Here is a 14,807-nt window from a genome sequence, read left to right as displayed (position 1 = left end):
ACCTGCGTTAGACTTCCAAATGCTGATATTATAGGAATGCATCACAATACTTAGCTAAGAATATTCTTAAATTATGTAGGGAAATGGTAAGACAAAATATATGAAAGAGAAATTTCAACCGTCTAGTAAACATATGGAAAATGTTTTTCTTTCTGACAATGATTAAAATATTCAACTTTATACAGTTTGGGACTTCAAATTATCAACAGAGGATGCTTGAAAGGATCTTCTATTTCTACTTTGGTAAATGACTATTTGTGATTTGACTTTTCAATTTCTGCATTTGAAATCTTGTGAATTAGAGCAGCCCTATTAGAAATATAGTTAAAACCTGACAGTAAATATAAATGTATTTCAGCAATTAAAAAAATCTGTTTGGCCTAGTATGCAACCTTTTTAACCGGTGAGTTAGATAAAATTTCTGTAAGACAATTTGGTAAAAATTATTAAAAGCTTTAGAAGTTCAAGTGTTTTAAAACATTTTTATTATTGTTGTTGTTTCCTCCAGTGCTGGGAATTGAACCCAGGTCCTTCCTCATTTTATGCAAACATTCGGACATTGAAACTATAACTCTACGCTTAGAAGCCCTTGTTTTAATTTAAAAAATTGGAATGTACATTGAGAAATTAGTGATTTCACAAAGATTTATATGCTTAAATAATTAAACATCACTTATATGGACACAAAACATGTAACTATGATTAATATGGGTCTCACAGAATATCAGTAAATAAAAAAATGGGGAAAGGATATCAATATTGCCTCAAAGCCCCTAGGTTCTCAATTTATAGATTTTAAGTAATCAAAATTTGAGTTCTCAATATTACAAAATCAAATAAACAGAGGAAAACCTTTGCCTAGAGGATGAATAGTTCTGTCTTGAATGTTTAAAAGTGTGTGTGTGTGTTTGTTTGTGTGTGTATAATGTATGTTTGAAAATAGCATAATGAAACCCATCAAAAACTGTTAACAGTTGTTAAAAATGACTTTTGAAAGAAAATAGTAGAAGTATTAAGATAGTTTTGTATCATATAAAGTGGAAAATTCTTGGCTGGTGCTGGTAGTTCATGCTTGTAATTCTGTCATCCTAGCTACCCAACAGGCTGAGATTTGAGGACTGTGGTTTGAAGCCAATGCAGGCAGAAAAATCTGAGACTTTTTTTTTTTGATGTTTAGCTTTTATTTATTTTTTTTTCATGTTTTTCTTTCTATTATTATCTTTAGGTATTATTATATTATATTATTATATATAATATATTATATTATAATATATTATATATAATAATACAATATATATTATTATATTATTTCTATTATTATCTTTGTACAAAGAATTGCATTGAACAAAGCAGTTTCTGAAAACAATATAACTCACTCTTATCTCCAATTAACCATCAGAAAGCTGGAAGTAGAGTTGTGGCTCAAGTGGTAGAGTGTCAGCCTTGAGTAGTTTGAGGCTCTGAGTTACTGGCAAATAAAGTAAATAAAAAGCAGCAACAGCCGCAATCTGGGTTCTGTAATACATGGATTCTTTAGAAGGACGAAGGCCTTCTGAGAAAATGCTATTGTTTGCTCTCAAAATTGGGGATAATGAGTGACAGCGTTTTGCTTTTATTCTATGGTTGTACTTTTCTAATTTTATACAACAAATGCAAATTATGTTACAAGGCTAGAACACCTTCCAGTTAGAAATGAGAATGTACCCTATGAACTTTGCCAATTGCCCTTAAAGATTTTTTTTTTGTCAGTCGTGGGCCTTGAACTCTGGGCCTGGGTGCTGTCCCTCAGCTCTTCAGCTTTAGGCGAGCGCTCTACCACTTGAGCCACAGTGCCACTTAAGGACTTGCCTTTGTGATCACTGGACTTTTGTGTGGGAAACAGATGAGATCTAGGTTTACTTGTCGAGTGCAGATGAGATGATCCAGGCTTACCTGGAGAGTGTGCAGGAGTCTTTGCAGTCACTGTCTGTGTCTGCTCAGGAGACAATTCATCCTTGCTATGAGGGCAACAGAAAAGGAGGGGCGGGTTAGAGGGAATTCGGTAAGAACAGAGCACTCCATGAGAGGTGTCCATGCTGAATAGACTTCAAAGTTACAGGAAAAACATAAAATGAGATTTAGCTATTTTTCACTACGGAAATTAAGTTTGAAAATGCATTTATTGAAGAAAAGCCCATCCTCCCCTCCACCAATGGTTATGTTTGACCAAGGATTGTGGCTTTGTGTGGCCTTGGGAGCATTTCCTTGGTAGGCCAAGCTGGTCTTTGGGGCTTGATGTCTTAGTTCCATTGTGCATACAGAGTGCCCTTGACGGAAAAAATAATGGACGGATTTGTGACTGTAATACTTTTTTCTAAAATCTAGGACCTTCAAGGCTGCCAATCCTCAGAGTTATGTTTCTATAATGATGCAACTCTGTGGTTAAAGTCATAGATTTCTAATACAGGTGTGTTAAATGTGCATTTTGGACATCGGCCCTGTCTGCAATATAAGCAGCCAGCGGCTAGGCTCAGGGTCTCGGTGTGTGATGGGTGAAAGACACTTCAGAATCAGGTCCAAGTCCTTTGTGGTAGAGCTGCTGCATAGAGAATGTGGGCCCATGCCAGCGAACTTCATTTGTGATTTATTTTTATTTTGGGCAGCAGTGGAGTTTGACTCAAGGTCTCATGACTTCACTCAGTTTGTTTGCTGATGGCTGGTGCTCTACTACTTGAACCGCACCTCTAGTCCAGCAAGTGGTGTTTAGAACGTAGTGATGGCAGGGCTCCCTTGTGAATCACACAGGAACTTTTGTTTCTATTAACTATAAGGTTCCCAAGGAATTGTAGGTATGTTAGTGTCACCTATGTAACCTAATTTTCTGTGGCTCATGATGCTCTGAAGATCTAAATTAGTGGTTTGATGCTCCATACCTACAGGTTCTTCAAGCTTGGACAGGATCCAGAATGGCACCCATGTATTTCTGCCATGCCCCAAATTTCCAAGGAGTACAATATTCAAAAGGGTAACACTCATCCTTGCCTGAGGACTGACCCATCAAAATAGATGTCACTTGTGATAATGTCACAGGCCACTGATCAGTTGAGGCCACTGTTCTTGTCCTCTGCCCTCTCCCCGCATCCCACGGTCTTTATATACTATGAGCTTAATAAATACATTTTGGTTGGGTGCTGGTAGCACATGCCTGTCATCCTGGCTACTCAGGAGGCTGAGATGTGAAGGATCATGATGCGAGGCCACAGCTTGGGTAGAAAAAGTTCATTAGACTCGATCTCCAGAATAAACTAGCAAAAGCAGGACTAGGGTGTGGTTCAAGTGGAAGAGCACCAGCTGAATAAGCAAGCAGAGCAGTAGCCAGGACCTGAATTCAAACCTCAATCCTACACCAAAAAGGAGGTCATATTTAAATCAGCCCTCGCCATAGCCACCATTCTAGTAGCTCAGTTTCTTTTCTTTCTTATTTAATGGATATTTGTGGATAGTCAGATTTCCTTCCTTCCATGACGACTCCAGTTTCCTTGTTTTTCTCTGCTATGAAAAGGAAACGGATGCAGATGAGAGTTATAAAAAACACTGCCCATGGCAGTCGATATAAGGCAGCAGCCTGCATTGTGTAGGAGGAAGTGCCAGGTGCTCCTTCCTTGGCCTTTACGACCAGGTGTAATTCAGCCTCTAAGCTGGCAATCCACAACCACAGTCCAGAGAAATAATTGGCAAAGCTGGGCCACCCCGTCTTCCATTGGCTTTTATTTCAAAGTCATGTGAAACTGGCACACGCATAGGCTAGTGAGGTGAGAACATTTTCTTTGTCTTCTTGGAAAAGTTTGAAGGAAAGAGAAAAGTTTCCCCTCCCTCCCTCCCTCCCTCCCTCCCTCCCTTCCTCTCTTCCTTCCTTCCTTCCTTCCTTCCTTCCTTCCTTCCTTCCTTCCTTCCTTCCTTCCTTCCTTCCTTCCTTCCTTCCTTCCTTCCTTCCTTCCTGTCTTTCTCTCATGTTCAGTTGCACAAAGGCTACTCAATTTAGTCACTCAGGATATGAGTACAATACCTCTTGATCTATGTCACCCCTTCCATTGTTCCCTCCAAATCCCAGCCAGCCCCTCATTTTAGCCAGTTCCATTTGCACATACGTACTTTGAATATTATATCTGCATTCACCCACTCTACCGCCCTTCATTTGTACACCCTTCCCCTTTGTGTACACTCAACCCTTGTCTGACAACCATTTTTTCAGCTTCCTGGCATTCTTTCTGTTAAAGTAGAAGTTGCTGAAAGGAGATACTCCCTTGCAGTCTTCACCTGCCTATGCTATGCTTTAATTAATGTGTTTTTGAAAATATGCATATGACCACATGTATGTTTACACACACACATATATATTAATTTGTGAGAGAAACATGCATCAGAAGTATTTATACTTCTCTATCTAGATCTGGGATAGTCTGTGGGTATTTTTTTTTTTACTAGTGGATGGTCATTGCTTTCCATTTCTGTTTTATTTATTTAGTTTTGAAAGAGGAGGATTCATTATCAGCCTATATTTGAACCAGGGGAGTCATTATCACTGTGTGTGTGAAGAACAAAGTTAATTGTCTCCTCCTGTGACATGCCTAAGCCAGCTTATTTCTCCTGGCAACACTGAGATTCGTAAGGCTGGTAACTTGGAATGGCGTGAACTACGTGTGAACTTGGCTCAGGTTTGTGCATCAGATTGGAGAGTTCTGAGACAGTGTCCGCCCTTGAGGAGTTGATACTCCTGCAGGAAATGTTCAATAAAAATGCCGTTGCCAACCAAGGAGTGGACTACAATGTTCAACAAGAAATGTACTCATTACCTTACTTATGTAACTGTAACCCCCCAGTACAGCACCTTTACAATAAAATAAAAATAAAAAATAAATGTAAGTGCCTGTCAGGCACCGGTCACTCACCCCTGTAATCCTAGCTACTCAGGAGGCTGAGATCTCAGGACTGAGGTTTGCAGCCAACCTGGACAGAAACCTTTGTGAGCTATACAGCTGTTCTTGTTCAGTTTCCTGTGCACAGGTGTCCCTGGCAGGAATTGCGAGTAAGATGCTCAGAAGAACAAGATAGATCTGGTCCTGAGGTCCTGGCCCTGTCTCTGATGATCTGCAGAATCCCAGAGCTTCGATAGAACACAGTCATAACTGCTTGCTGAAAAATGTTTGCATTTAAAGGTACAAGGTGTTATAAACCTACATTAATACTGACACATTTCTGATTATTATTATTTTTTCTTTCCCTAGTCCTGAGGCTTGGGGCTTGAACTCTGGTCCTGGGACTTGAACACTGGGCTTGGGCACTGTCCCTGAACTCCTTTTACTCAAGGCTAGAATTCTACCATTCGAGCCACAGCACCATTTCTGGCTTTTGGGGTGGTTCATTGGAACTGAGTCTCACAGATTTTCCTGCTAGGTTGGCTTTGAACCAAGATCCTCAAATCTCAGCCTCCTGAGCAACTAGGATTACAGGCATGAGCCACTGGCATCTCACAGTACCACTGCGCAGGACTCAATGTAAGAGAAGGAATATGCCAGGCATATTAATTTAGCAGCAGTATGCAAGCTAAAGAGAAGAGGTTAGGGGTAAGGAACTTTATTAATGAAATCAGAGTTGACATTACTTTCATAAAGTAAGTTAATAATGGTGTTGGCTAGGTTGGTGACAAAGAGAATTAGAGCTAAGAAACAAACTTGAGTATCATGAAGAATTTCTAGGAATTCCCATGGCCAGATTTGCATCTCTCTCTTCACAGTATTATCTTAAGATTCAGATTGTGAAAAGTTAGAAAAAATAGTTTATCACTGATCAACCATTTCTCTCTTTTTTAAGCATTTTAGTAAAATGTACGTTTCCTGCCCTGTTTTCTTCTTCTTTTTTCCTTTCTGGTTTTACAATTTAGCTTTTCTTTATTTGATATTCAGTTCTTATTAAGGATATAGCTCAGTGCTTCAGTAATTTTGTTTGAGAAATACTAACACTTTATAGAATTCCGAATGAGTGTTCAAAATTCAGATTCTTCTCTGATTGTGTTCAATATTTCTCTGCAACTAATGGTTTTCCATTAATTCAAAAAAATCTAACTTTTTAATCGTTGTATAGCTTGCTCATGAAAACAGTTATACAGGGATGAATTTCTTTATTTCCCCTGCAAACAATGCACCATTTACCTGAGCCTGTAGGGTTTCCCCATTTTCTTCTTATATACTTATTTATCTTTAGTAGAACAAAGGCATAAGATATCTATCAGAATAACTTCCACCAGTCTTGACGGCTGTCATAAAATCCTAAAATCCTTGTACTTACTCCATTAAATGATTTTTTTTTAAGTCAGGAGCACACAGCACTCTATTTTTGGTACATACCTCTCGGGGAAGCTTCTCTGTTTTATTCTCTGCAAAGAAAAAGATAAAAAAGCAATTTTTACCAGAAGATAATGGTAATGGAAGAGCTCAAGTCTATTTCCATTCCTTTCTCCCTTCAACTACACTTCAACCTGCCTGTATGATATTATTTCTCAGAAATCAAGCTCCTGTAAGTTTTATCAGATATCTCCAGGCATTTCTTTTTTTTTTTTTTGGGTCCGGTTGTGGGGCCTGAAGTCTAGGCCTGGGCACTGTCCCTCAGCTCTTCAGCTCAAGGCTAGTGCTCTACCACTTGAGCCACAGCGCCACTTGTGGGTTTTTTCTTTTTGCTTATGTGGTGTTGAGGAATCAAACCCAGGGTCTCATGCATGCAAGGCAAACGCTCTACCACTGAGCCACCTTCCCAACCCCCCCTCCAGGCATTTCTTAATAACCCTTCTATTGGAGACATCAATTCAAAAGGGGCTGGAGACCCAGGAGCTCTCTGACAGTGTTCCTAGGTCCCTCCCACAGGTGAGGCTCACCTGCTGAAGAAGATCCAAATGCTCCTTGGAATTGCTGAAGTTTTTCCCAATGTCAAAGAGGCAGAAGGTCTCCTGCTGGCACAGGCTGACCCAGTCCTGGTATTCACCTGTGTCAGGGATGCGGTCCAGAAAGATCCGATATGCCTCCCACACTGCTTCCTGGCACACTGCAACACAGAGTTATCAGAGTAGGAGAGGACTGGGCTTAAAAAGAAACAAAACGAAAACCCTTCCTCCAGACCACAGGCTCCTAAGAGGCAAAGTTCTTCCACGGTGTGTGTTGATGAATTCATTTACAGTCCATGGAAACGAATTCACTCAGTGAAATATTTATTGAGCACCTGCTATATGCTACACAGAGAGAGGAAGAGCTAGGTGCTAGTGGCTCCTGCCTGTAATCTTAGCTACTTGGAAGACTGAGATCTGAGGATCCCAGTGTGAAGATGGTCCAGGGAGAAAAGTTCATGAGACTCCAGTTAATCTGGAAGTGGAGCTGAGGTTCAAGTGACAGAGCACCAGCTTTGAGTGAAAAAGCCAAGAGAGAGGACAAGGCCTTGAGTTCTAGCCTAGTGCCTGCACACATAAAGTAATTAAGTAGAATAAGGAAAGAAGCTGGATACTAGTGGTTCATGCCTGTAATCCTATTCAGAGGCTGAGACCCGAGGATCATGGTTTGAAGCCAGACAGGGCAGAAAATCTCTGAGCTTCTTATATCCAATTAATCACAAATATCTGGAAGTGAAGCTGTGGTTCAAGTGGTAGAGTGATAGTCTTTTTTTGGGGGGGGGGTCGGGTCATGGAGCCTGAACTCTGGGCCTGGGCACTGTCCCTCAGTTCTTCAGCTCAAGGCTAGCGCTCTAACACTTGAGCTACAGAACCACTTCTGGCTTTTTTCTTTTTTCTTTTTTTTCCTTTTTTTTTTTTTTTTTGGGTCTGGTCGTGGGGCCTGAACTGTGGGTCTGGCCGCTGTCCCTCAGCTCTTCAGCTCAAGGCTAGCGCTCTACCACTTGAGCCACAGCACCACTTCCGGCTTTTTTCTTTTTGCTTATGTGGTGCTGAGGAATCGAACTCAGGGCCTCTGGCATGCAAGGCATGCGCTCTACCACTGAGCCTCCTTTCCAGCCCCTTTTCTTTTTTCTTATGTGGTGATGAGGAATCAAACCCAGGGCCTCATGCATGCGAGGCAAGTGCTCTACCACTGAGCCACCTTCCCAGCCCGAGTGATAGTCTTGAGAAAAAAAGCTCAGGGACAATGCCTTAGGCTGTGAATTCGAACCCCAGGACCAGCCCCCAAAATAAACCCAAACAAATCAAAACAAAAAAAAATTACATTGTTATAACAAAGCTTTATTCCTATCCGCTTATTTGTGGAAACCAATATTCTCTACATTAAAATGAAGGTAAGTGAAAGAATAGGGATAAAATGAATCCCATTAAAGTCATTTTCACAATATGCAATATATACAGTGGTTGACAGATATACATCGTGACCCAGTGTAACATGATTGAACCAAAGGCTTAATCTAAGGAAATTTCAGCTATGGGTTTTTCATTTATTTTGGTCCCATCCGAAGTTTGCATTTCCAATTTTGTATTTATAAGCTCCAGTACCTACAAAAGCTATATCTCACCCTAAACACACCTGTCAATACACCAAGGAATTTGTCAAACTCATTGTATATTGTTCTAAACAGTAATATATTAAAAGTTATTAATGCAACTGAATTTAGAAGCATTTTCTTTATATACAGAAAGCCTATCTACAGTCATGGGAAATACAGCTATGTAATTTCAATGCATGCATCATAGAGAAGGAGTTTGGAATGGCCACTAACAAGTTTAAAGCGTAAGAGGAATTACAATGAAACAATTGTCTGAGGGAAATTAGAATGGACTATGGATATATAATACAAAGGAGTCACGTGACATTTCCTACTTTATCCTGGTTGTTAGTGGTTGTTAGTAATGGGAATTGAACTCAGAACCTTGCACTTGTTCAGCTGGTGATTTCCCACTTGAGCCTTGCCTCTAATCCAGCTGCTTGCTGCTTATTTTGTTGATGGCATCTCATAGAAATTTCTATGTGGGCTAGCTTCAAATCTTGATCCTCCAAATCTGAGCCTCCAGATGGGGTAGGATCATAGGTGAAGTCACTAGTGCCTGGTGCCATTTCCTACTCTTAAGGAGAGTGTTGTTAAGATAATTTGATGGCTTCACATGAATATTCAGTGGCTGTAGGTTTTCTTCAGGATCTTTGAGGTGTGTGTGTGTGTGTGTGTGTGTGTGTGTGTGTGTGTGTGTGTGTGTATTTGTGCATATGTGCGTACGTGTTTGTGCATTTTAATACCACTGTTTTTTTTTTTCTGGCCTGAAAGTGTCCCATAACCCGAGAGGCCTGAACTTTTGTGATTGGGAGGGCCAGCCTGTGACCTACCAAAGACTCTCCCATTCTTTCTGAGAGAATGTCCTTGATAGTGGGAGAGTTCGACAGGGCTCAGGGCAGGGGGTGAGGTGAGAACTCAGCATTGGGTTGCCCCTTTATTTGCTTGTTCAGCACTATCCTCCTGTGCACTCTGGGGAGAGAGAGCTGCAGAGCCCGCTGGGAAAGCCAGCCCCTGGCCTCCTGGATCCTGATGACATCTGATTCTAGCACCTGTCCCTCTGCCCCGAGGATGCAGAGACAGGTCAGGGGACGCCTGCCTGCAAGTGGGGAGTATTATATGAGCCCAATGGCATGAGAAAGCTTGGAGCAAGGCTGGACACACGGGACATGGAGGGATACACTGGGTGGGGGGGTGTCAGGAGCTCTGTTCCTCCCCCTCTCTCCAGGCAGTATGTCTGGGCATGGCCACCACACTGCTGATCTCAGTTTACCTACCTCTACAATGGGAGTATGGGTGTTCTCTTCCTCAGGGCTTCTAGAACTTTCAGCTACAAACAAATGGCCAGTGGATCTTGTTAAAATGCAGAGGCTGACCACACATCTGGGGTGGAATATGAGAACCTGTATTTCTAGCAAGTTCCCAGCTGTGGTTGATCTGTGGGAACGACTCTGAGCATCAAGAACGACTTCATTCCCCTTTAGCCTGCTAAGTGGGACAGCACCTAGCTCTTGATATGCATTTGGAGAGGAAAAAGAGGGAAGAAAAGAGGGACAACACAGTGCTGAAGCCCCAGTGTAATCTCTCCAGGAGACAGTTTCTTAGTAAATATTTATTAAGAGGAGACTGCATAGCTGCATTGGACCCCAGAGTTCAGCCTGCAGACAACCAGAAAACAGACTCGTCTGCATGTGTGCTTTGGGATGAGTGAGCGTAGGATTCTACCACAAATCTGAACATTTCCACTCGTGTTGCTTTGGGACAAGAAATCACTCAATATTCCATTTGATCTAGGAATATGGCAGCTCTCTCCCCCGAGGCTGTTGGAAGATAATTTTGTAAAGGCAACAATGAGAGCAAGAAGCAGACGACTCCACTAAAGAACATTTGCTTTATAGCTAAGTCTGATTTCTTGTTTCTTTGTGAACTAATTTGTTAGACTTGAAAAACCCACAGCTGTAAAGAAAATGATGGCTCATGCCTGTAATCCTAGCTACTCAGGAGGCTGAGATCTGAGGATCGTGGTTTAAAGCCAGCCAGGGCAGGAAAAGTCCGTGAAACTGTTATTTCAAGTAAACCACCAGAAAACTAGAAGTGGCACTGCGGCTTAAGTGGTGGAGCACTCGCCTTGAGCTGAAGAGCTGAGGGACAGTGCTGCGTGAGAGAAAAGCAGTGGTTTCTCTTATCCAGAGAGAAAAGAATGAAAGAGACAAAGCTAATTAAGCATAAGAGCTCAGAACAAGAACTCAGGGCCGAAAATTTGGTTGCGGCAGTAAATTGTCTATCTTCCAAATATCTGTGGCCACTCCTATTTTGTGAATATTGTAAAAAATTAGATTTTATATGAAACTAGTTAACAACAGTGTTCATATTCAGTAGGATGCAAATAACTCGTATTTGAGTATTTATACTTCTATGCTAAGGCACCATGGAATTTGGCAGTGTCATTATCTGATCAATGTGTAGTTACATTCAAGATGAATAATTTTTATGTCACTGTCTTTTCTTTGTATTGCCAATGAATGAGATCGTTGCCTCTGTATCCACCAGTAAATATTTACTAAGAAACTGTCTCCTGGAGAGATTACACTGAGGCTTTAGAATAGTAACAGTGAACACTTCCTTTCTACAATTGGAGTTTTCTCTCTGACTAGGAGCCCACACTTTTCTATATTTCTGTGGGTCTGGCTTTTATCAAAAAGCAAACCAGTTTTCACTTCTGAATACAAAGAATATGAATTGATTTTCTTGGAAAAGTTTTAGCAAGGATTTACTTTACAATAATAGGGTGGATACAGGGAGAAACTGAGAAGAGAAACATCTTCTGTTTCCCACATAGAAAATAGGAGTGGATTATTTTTTGGGGAGGAGGGGGAGGTAATTGTTTATTAACTATGCCTCCACAGCCAAATAAAAACTCATCAGATTAATTTAGCCCTGTGAACAGGTTACAGAAGTAGATTTCCAAGAAAGTGACTGGTTGTTCGTATGATGGAACGTATTCTCAATTGTCAAAATGTATAGCATATCATAGGCTACAATGGAACCAGCTTGCTGGGATGGGCTTACAGCCTTGTATGATGAAGGTAGAAATCAGTAAAGTATTCAACTTCCACATGGAAGATAAATTGAACTTCAGCTTAACGCAGTCAAAATATTTTGAATTATTTGAAGCTACCTGGAGAATTCCAGACCAGCTAAAACACATTATATATTATATTATATTATATTATATTTCTAGTTTTTCTTTTACAGAATAAATAATGTTTTTTTTCATCTATGGTAAATAAATAAAAAGAACAGTCACTGATGCTAAGTCCTCAGAATTTTCCAGGAACGCTCAATCCTTTCCTGTTAGGCTTTTTTGTGGTAAAAACCACGTCTTGTCTCTCCTATCACTCTGAATTTGTGATTCCTCTGAATTCCAACTGCTTCTGGGCTCCCAAACTTCAGAACAGGATCAACAAGAAGCACACTTATTTGGACTAGAGAGAGGACAGAAATTGCTAGTGTTGCTTTTGAAACATGATTTGTGTGTGTGTGTGTGTGTGTGTGTGTGTGTGTGTGTATGTGCTCTGACACTGGGGCTTGAACTCAGGGGCTCCATGTTGTCCCTCAGCACTTTTTGCTCAAGGCTGGCAATCCACTACCTGAAACCACAGATCCATTTTTGCCTTCTGGACAGTTAATCAGAGTTCAGAGTCTCACAGACTTTTCTGTGGGACTGGCTTCTAACTGTCTCCTATGTCGCTAAGATTACAGGTGTGAGCCCCCAGCCTCAGGCAGATTCTGTGTGAAATCTTAAGTTCTAGATGAACTTGTTCAGATTTGCTAGGTTGTAATCATCTTCTACTTCTGTTGTTCTTTATAAGGGCACCAAGATTCAAAAGTAGATATTAGTTTACAACAATAGAGTAAGGTGGTCTGACCAGACTATCATAGTTTCCTGTTGATGTCTTAAAGGCCCTAAATGGTCCTCTGTCACCCTGTCATTATTATAAACCTCAAGAGATGAGCAGGACTATGGCTTTGCAATGGTTCAACTCATTCTAGCAGATTAGTGGGTGAGGTGTTGGAACTCCTATGGGTGAATGCAAGACCCTGCAGGTTTTAGGGTGAAGACAACAGATGTTTCCATGTTTGGATGATTGAGAGAGAAGAGATGAAAGGAGCAAAGAACTAATAGTTTGCATTGCTCTCCTTACCTCTCAATCTATAATAAGCTTGAAGACTGGCTACAATCTTCCTCATGGATTCCTGTGGACAGACATTAACTCCAGGTGGGAAGAGTGTCGATCTTTTGGTTCGAAGTTTTGCCAAATCAAATAGTCGTCTCATGGTTGACACTTGGAATGGGTTTGCAGTACTGTCAGGCATTTCCATTCTTGGGAAATTGGCTAGATCTGTAGTTTGATATATTTTATTGGAAGTGTCTGTAAGAGAAAAACAGAATTCCAGTGAATATATAAATTTGTGTGATATGGGTGACCTATATGGATAAATAAATGAAATCAATAAAAATTGTAGTTATCCAGTTTATGGTATTTCTTCTTCTTTGGTACAAATGCCAACCATAGTATTACAATGATAAGATCTTTTTAGAAAGAAGAGAATAGTATGATGAGCTCATATATATATATAAATATATAATATATAAATATACATAAAATATATATGAACTTCTTATATATTTAACCTGATCTACATATACTGATGTATGTATATATCTATATCTGATAGACACACATAGAGATGTATATATCTATACCTAATATACACATAACACACATATATATATATCACATATATTTATATCTGATATGTGTGCACCATATTAGATATAAATACATGCTATATATATTTATATGTGATGTATAGATCAGATTAAAATATATAATAATTAAAAATGTGCCTGATTAAAAACATGTTATACATTTATGTTAATCTGCTGGTACTGAGGTTTATACTCAGGGACTTGTGCTCTTGCCTGGCTTCTTTGTTCAAAGCTAGTGCTCTACCAACTTGAGCCACACCTCAACTTCCAAATATAAATATTTTAGAAGAACCAGTATCTTAAATCATCTTTCCTTTAGGAATTGCAAAGCATCAGAGGTGTTTTGTGCACATCTCTGTGAGAATCACTCCCTCTTAGCACTTAGGCATCGATAGACATTGTAATTCATGTGAAGGATGATATAGTAGTGCTACCTAGACATGTACTTTTGATCAGGATGGAATGCTTCTAAAATCCAACGAGGAGGCTAGGCGCTTAGTGGCTCATGCCTGTTATTCTAGCTACTGAGGAGGCTGAGATCTGAGGATCACAGTTCAAAGCCAGCCCAGGCAGGAAAGTCTGTGAGACTCTGATCTCAAATGAACCACCAGAAAACCAGAAGTCACGCTGTGGCTCAAGTGGTAGAGTGCTAGCCTTGAGCTGAATTGCTGAGGGACAGCACCCAGGCCCAGAGTTCAAGCGCATGACAGACAATAAAAATCCTATGAGGAATAATAATAATAATAATAATAATAATAATAATAATAATAATAATAATAAATCCACAGCAAACTCACCTTCCTGCTTACTAATGGCAAGGCTAGGGTTTCTATATGAGAGAGCTCAGAGGGTGGTGAACTGTTTGAGAGAGGGTTGGGATTAGGATGAGCTTAGCATTGCCACTAGCTGCCATTTTTAACTGTCTAGTCCCCTCAGATTAAGAATTTACATCACTGAACTCATTTTTTTTTTATAAGTACTCAGTAAAGTAAGCCAGGCCCAGAAAGACAAAGTATACCTGCTTTCTCTTGTATGTGCATCTAGGATTCCAGGTGTGAGCTACTGGGGCCCAGCTGCTGCTAAAGTTAACACTATGGTGTTCATTAGTTGTGAAAGGAAAAGTCAGTCAGTAACAGCAATGATACTATAATGTCACTCAACCATTTACACTGTCTTAGCAGTGCTAACGGCATTCGGGGCAAAGGTGCTGTGTTACTCCCTGTAACTGTACTTGATTACCAAGTCCAACCTGAGTTTCTACTCCTATACAGTGAGGCAGGCTAATTCTTCCCTCACAGGACTACTGGAATTTCAGTGACTGAAAACCTGAGTAGCACTTAAACTGGTATTGGGTACAATGTAGATGCTCAGTAAAAACTCCTTTCTCTGAAACAGCAATAGGAGACCTCCCACCCAAGAAAAGCCCAGGACTGGCTGGATTTACAGCTGAATTCTATAAGGCCGTCAAAGCAGAACTTACACCAATACTACTCCAACTCTTCAATGAAATTGAAAGTGAACCCCC

General features: G+C 40.4%; 1 protein-coding gene across 1 annotated transcript in view; it reads right to left on the bottom strand.

The window, feature by feature from the left end:
• Nucleotides 1-12,861, bottom strand: part of Impg1 (interphotoreceptor matrix proteoglycan 1) — a 99,420-nt gene extending 86,559 nt beyond the window's left edge. Inside the window, exons 1-4 of the mRNA XM_070010152.1 lie at nucleotides 12,714-12,861; nucleotides 6,908-7,074; nucleotides 6,384-6,412; nucleotides 1,933-1,997 (exon numbers count right to left, since the gene is read on the bottom strand). Of these exons, the coding sequence (XP_069866253.1) occupies nucleotides 1,933-1,997; nucleotides 6,384-6,412; nucleotides 6,908-7,074; nucleotides 12,714-12,846 (394 nt within the window). The 5' untranslated portion in view covers nucleotides 12,847-12,861. The remainder of the gene's footprint in view (nucleotides 1-1,932; nucleotides 1,998-6,383; nucleotides 6,413-6,907; nucleotides 7,075-12,713) is intronic.
• Between the last annotated feature and the right edge of the window lie 1,946 nt (nucleotides 12,862-14,807).

This window comes from Dipodomys merriami, unplaced genomic scaffold (assembly GCF_024711535.1).
Source record: "Dipodomys merriami isolate MVZ:Mamm:240054 unplaced genomic scaffold, mDipMer1.0.p SCAF_8, whole genome shotgun sequence".
In the NCBI taxonomy this organism is placed as follows: Eukaryota; Metazoa; Chordata; class Mammalia; order Rodentia; family Heteromyidae; genus Dipodomys; species Dipodomys merriami.
The sequence above is the reverse complement of the archived record's forward strand: the minus strand, read 5'-3'. Positions and strand labels throughout refer to the sequence as shown.